The sequence below is a fragment of the Plasmopara halstedii genome (assembly GCF_900000015.1).
Source record: "Plasmopara halstedii genome assembly, contig: Scaffold_444, whole genome shotgun sequence".
Taxonomy (NCBI): Eukaryota; Oomycota; class Peronosporomycetes; order Peronosporales; family Peronosporaceae; genus Plasmopara; species Plasmopara halstedii.
In genome coordinates this window covers 723,876-727,558 of record NW_020187364.1, presented here as the reverse complement: position 1 = coordinate 727,558, position 3,683 = coordinate 723,876, and the positions used below count along the sequence as shown (strand labels likewise).

General features: G+C 42.4%; 1 protein-coding gene across 1 annotated transcript; it reads left to right on the top strand.

Moving 5' to 3' along the window:
• Positions 1-409: 409 nt before the first annotated feature.
• PHALS_10104 (uncharacterized protein) lies at positions 410-2,222 on the top strand (the record flags this gene model as incomplete). The annotated part of the gene is made up of 6 exons (XM_024725471.1): positions 410-597; positions 824-1,022; positions 1,067-1,306; positions 1,421-1,563; positions 1,650-1,793; positions 1,877-2,222. 6 exons carry the CDS (start codon positions 410-412, stop codon positions 2,220-2,222), a joined length of 1,260 nt encoding a protein of 419 aa, XP_024576244.1.
• Between the last annotated feature and the right edge of the window lie 1,461 nt (positions 2,223-3,683).

Genomic DNA, 3,683 nt, shown 5'->3' with positions numbered 1-3,683 from the left:
CGCCGATGGAGATTTGCCACAGTTTATCTGCGCTGTGGATACGACATTTAGGACGGTGTCTGGTGCAGTTTGCGAGACAGACACGTTGATCGACGGTAACGTTATAAGCGGGATTTTTTCAATCGAAGGAATTCCACCAATTTCATTTGATGACGAGTACAAAATGGGCTGGAGGCTGTAGCTTCGATTGGTACAGTGCAAGTGAGGCAATCACCAACATCTCCACAGCGGGGGTTCACTTGGACCATCACATTTGTCGACTACCATGGTGATGCACCTCTTCTACTTGTCACCAATTTATTGTCAGGTGCTAGTAACCACATTATATTTCAAGAAATACTCAATGGAAACATCATAGGTGGCACTATTTCTCTCTCGTACCAAAAACAAGTGACGACTGCGATTAAAAATGGTGCCCTCGCAATGGCTGCAATTATGCCGGACGGTTTTTGGTGCAGGAAAGCTCCAGATCGATGTGGAGCGCTCTCGACCCACCTCGGAAGTTGGGTACACGTGGTTCTCGATGGCGTTTTGGATTCTGGCGATTTACCGCTTTTGCAGTGCATTGACAGGCGGAAATGCTTTTAGTTTTTACTCGTGAGGTCACAAAAGGTTCGAAAGCTGTGGGGAAGCAGTTGTGGCTTACGTTTGATCCACCTCTTTACTGATAATGGTAGTGCCATTACTAAGTATCAATTGCGGTGGAATACATCCGACCAGTTCCTTACAGACCCTACAGAAATCGTTATTTAGACCTTGAGACGATATATCGCTCACAGCGCATCACAGTGAGCGTTCCCAGCTTTGCATGGTCTAACAATAGGATCCAAAGTAAAGTTCATGAGGTGCAAAAGGTGACGATTCTTTCAATGGGTACATTTACGCTGTCATTTCGCGGGACTATCGCGGCCGGCGCTGGTGGAGCCACTACTGGTACGATGTTTAAGACGACACTGGAATCTCTTGATAGTATTGGGACTTTGTCGTGTCTTCTGTCAGAACATTTTGGAAGGAGGGCTGAAGTATTCATCACTTTCACAGCGCAATCTGAAGATCTTCCGTAAAGTCGACTCCACAAACCGTAGCATCAGTGGTAGAAACTCAGACTGGCATTACTAATTTTTTTACAGAAGTGATCATTTTTTTCTGTACTGCGAGTGTTGGAACAGTACGCTTCACCTTTAACGCAAAGCATGCAGATGTTGGATTTATTTCGGCAATGGGTGATGTCGAGACAAATTTGTTATCCCTATTGATGTTAAAGCTGAAAATTTTAGGGTGTCAAGTTGAACGCAGACGCTGGTATGTAAGTCTGCAACACCGAGTGATCTCAAGATTATTTTTGATGAGGTCTACACAGATGCTACTCTGTCCATAACTAGAGGAATTGACATTGGAGCTGATGCTGTGGTCGTGGTAGATACGGATGCCTCAAGTATACGATGTCTACACCCTCAGCATGAGTGGGACCTTTCAAATCGGCTATCAAGGTTGTTCCACTCGATATCTAATAGCTGAGTCTAGCGCAGATCAAGCTCGTTTTGCTTTGGAAGTTCTCGAGATGTTGGTGTTACGCGCGAATTATCGTATCAACCCTTAAGTTGACGTGACGCATGGTGAAATTTATGTGATTATATATGTACGCAAAGGTACCAAAGCTGCATCCTTCTGATGCTTTTGTGCGAATCACTGGATGACGCTGCGACAAACGCTACTATCTTCCTACGCAGACGTCCGTCCAAGGAGCTTATTAGCGGGCAACCGGAGTCGATGTCAAGCGAACAACACAAGCGGTAGATGAAGGCTACACGTGGTCTATCACATTTTTAGAATCTGGTGTCGTTTGCTGCGACAAATATCAAGCTAATGTGTGCAGATCCTACCTTGTGCTTGACTGTAACGTTTATGTGGTGGCCACGAAAGTACGAGCCGGCGTTATGCCTTTAAATTGTGTCGGTAGTCACATTGTGCCATCGATCGGTGCGTTCGTTGGACCTAAATTAGGATCTGAAGTTGAGCCTCCCGTCGGACCTGAAGCTGGACCTAAATTAGTATCTGAAGTTGAACCTGATGTTGGACCTGACAATCCAATCGCCGCTCCATTAAGATCGGCACTGAAAAGCACAACTACGACCACGAAAGATAAAAAAGTAAAAATAGTCAGTTTCAACGAACTCGCTAACGACGTCAAACTTTACACACCCGATGAAATCGAGGCTTAGGTGACATAGCGTGAAAGGGTGAATTTAGCTAGAGATGCCCTTCTAAGCTAATCAAGCGTCGCCCGCCTTCTGAGCGGTCAGTGCATATTTGGTTCCAATTTGTGTTACTACGAAGTATTAATTTGGTTACCATTCATGATTTAATGTTTTTTGATTGTCAGCTCCAATTAGAAGAATTTATCTGCTTGCCTAATTCTCGTATCCAATTCGCTAATTCAACTGAGTAGAATCTTTACATCGTATCAAATCTCTCTTATCATTGTTTTCGCACTGAAAGACAAAACTAACATGCTTTGACATTGTCGTCTCTGCGTAATTTTGGTCAATACAGGATTCATCTTTACGATTCAATGTCGAGCTTGGTGAGTCCCAGCGTTCAGTTTGCTCGTGTCTACACTCAAAATAAAGATGATTACAAGATAATGAGGTTACTCAGGTAACAAAGGCTTTCATGTTTTGATTGGATTAGAAAGTTCTTTAAGCGCGCCAAAACTGAAGAGATTGATCTCCACGATCCAATGGCTAAAATCGGCTCAACTTTGGCCACAACTAAAACAAAGTTAGCTTCGTCGAAATCAAGGATACAAAGGCTGAAGTGATGGAGCATTGAGAGGTTAGAGAATAAAGATACCTTTTGATCTAGCGTCGCCCGCTTTGTAAGCAGTAAGTGCACAGTTAATTTCAATCTGTGTTACATCAAAATACACGTCTTTCATGATTCAATTCTCTTACAGATATCATTGTCAATCCAAGAAAAAATATATTGTCAAAAGCCTTAAACATGACTCGCTGTTCTATCCGCACGGTTCAGAAATCGATTCACAAGGTGTGATATGCACATAACTATCGACTCTCATCTTTGAAGCAGACATAACAAAAGTTGGGCGATAACGACGCTTTCTGCATTATTTTTAGCGTCAAATGAAAGTTTTTATTATCGTGGGTGCAGCTTGAACCCTATAGAATATAAGATAGAGGCAGAGTTCGTTCCTGAATTCCGTGTGAATGCAGTACACCATTCTTTCAGCTTGCTATGATGACAAAAAGATGCTAAATGAGCTCGTAAATTTTTAAAGTAATCGAATGAAGGTCACGCTCATTAAGTTTTGATGCATTATTACAATTACCTCAAGTTCAAGGAATCTATCTTTCTTGATAACTTGCTACTGATTCTTCCGATTGTGATTTAACTGGTAGAACGATAGAATGAGATCGCATTGTACAATTTATTCAGCTATCATCATATTTGCCAACCATTAGACAAAATTCCATGCGCTTGATCATGGGATCATGACACTAATGAGTGCTTTCATAACGGATCGAAAAATCAATTGCCAAATATAGGTGTGCAACCAACTTCTTTCAACTGCAGTGATTTGTATCAATTAGCTAAATGCTCTGTCAGGTTCGTAGTCGTGGTCGTTTACGGCGACCACAGTCTCCAATTGCCGCATGGATCAT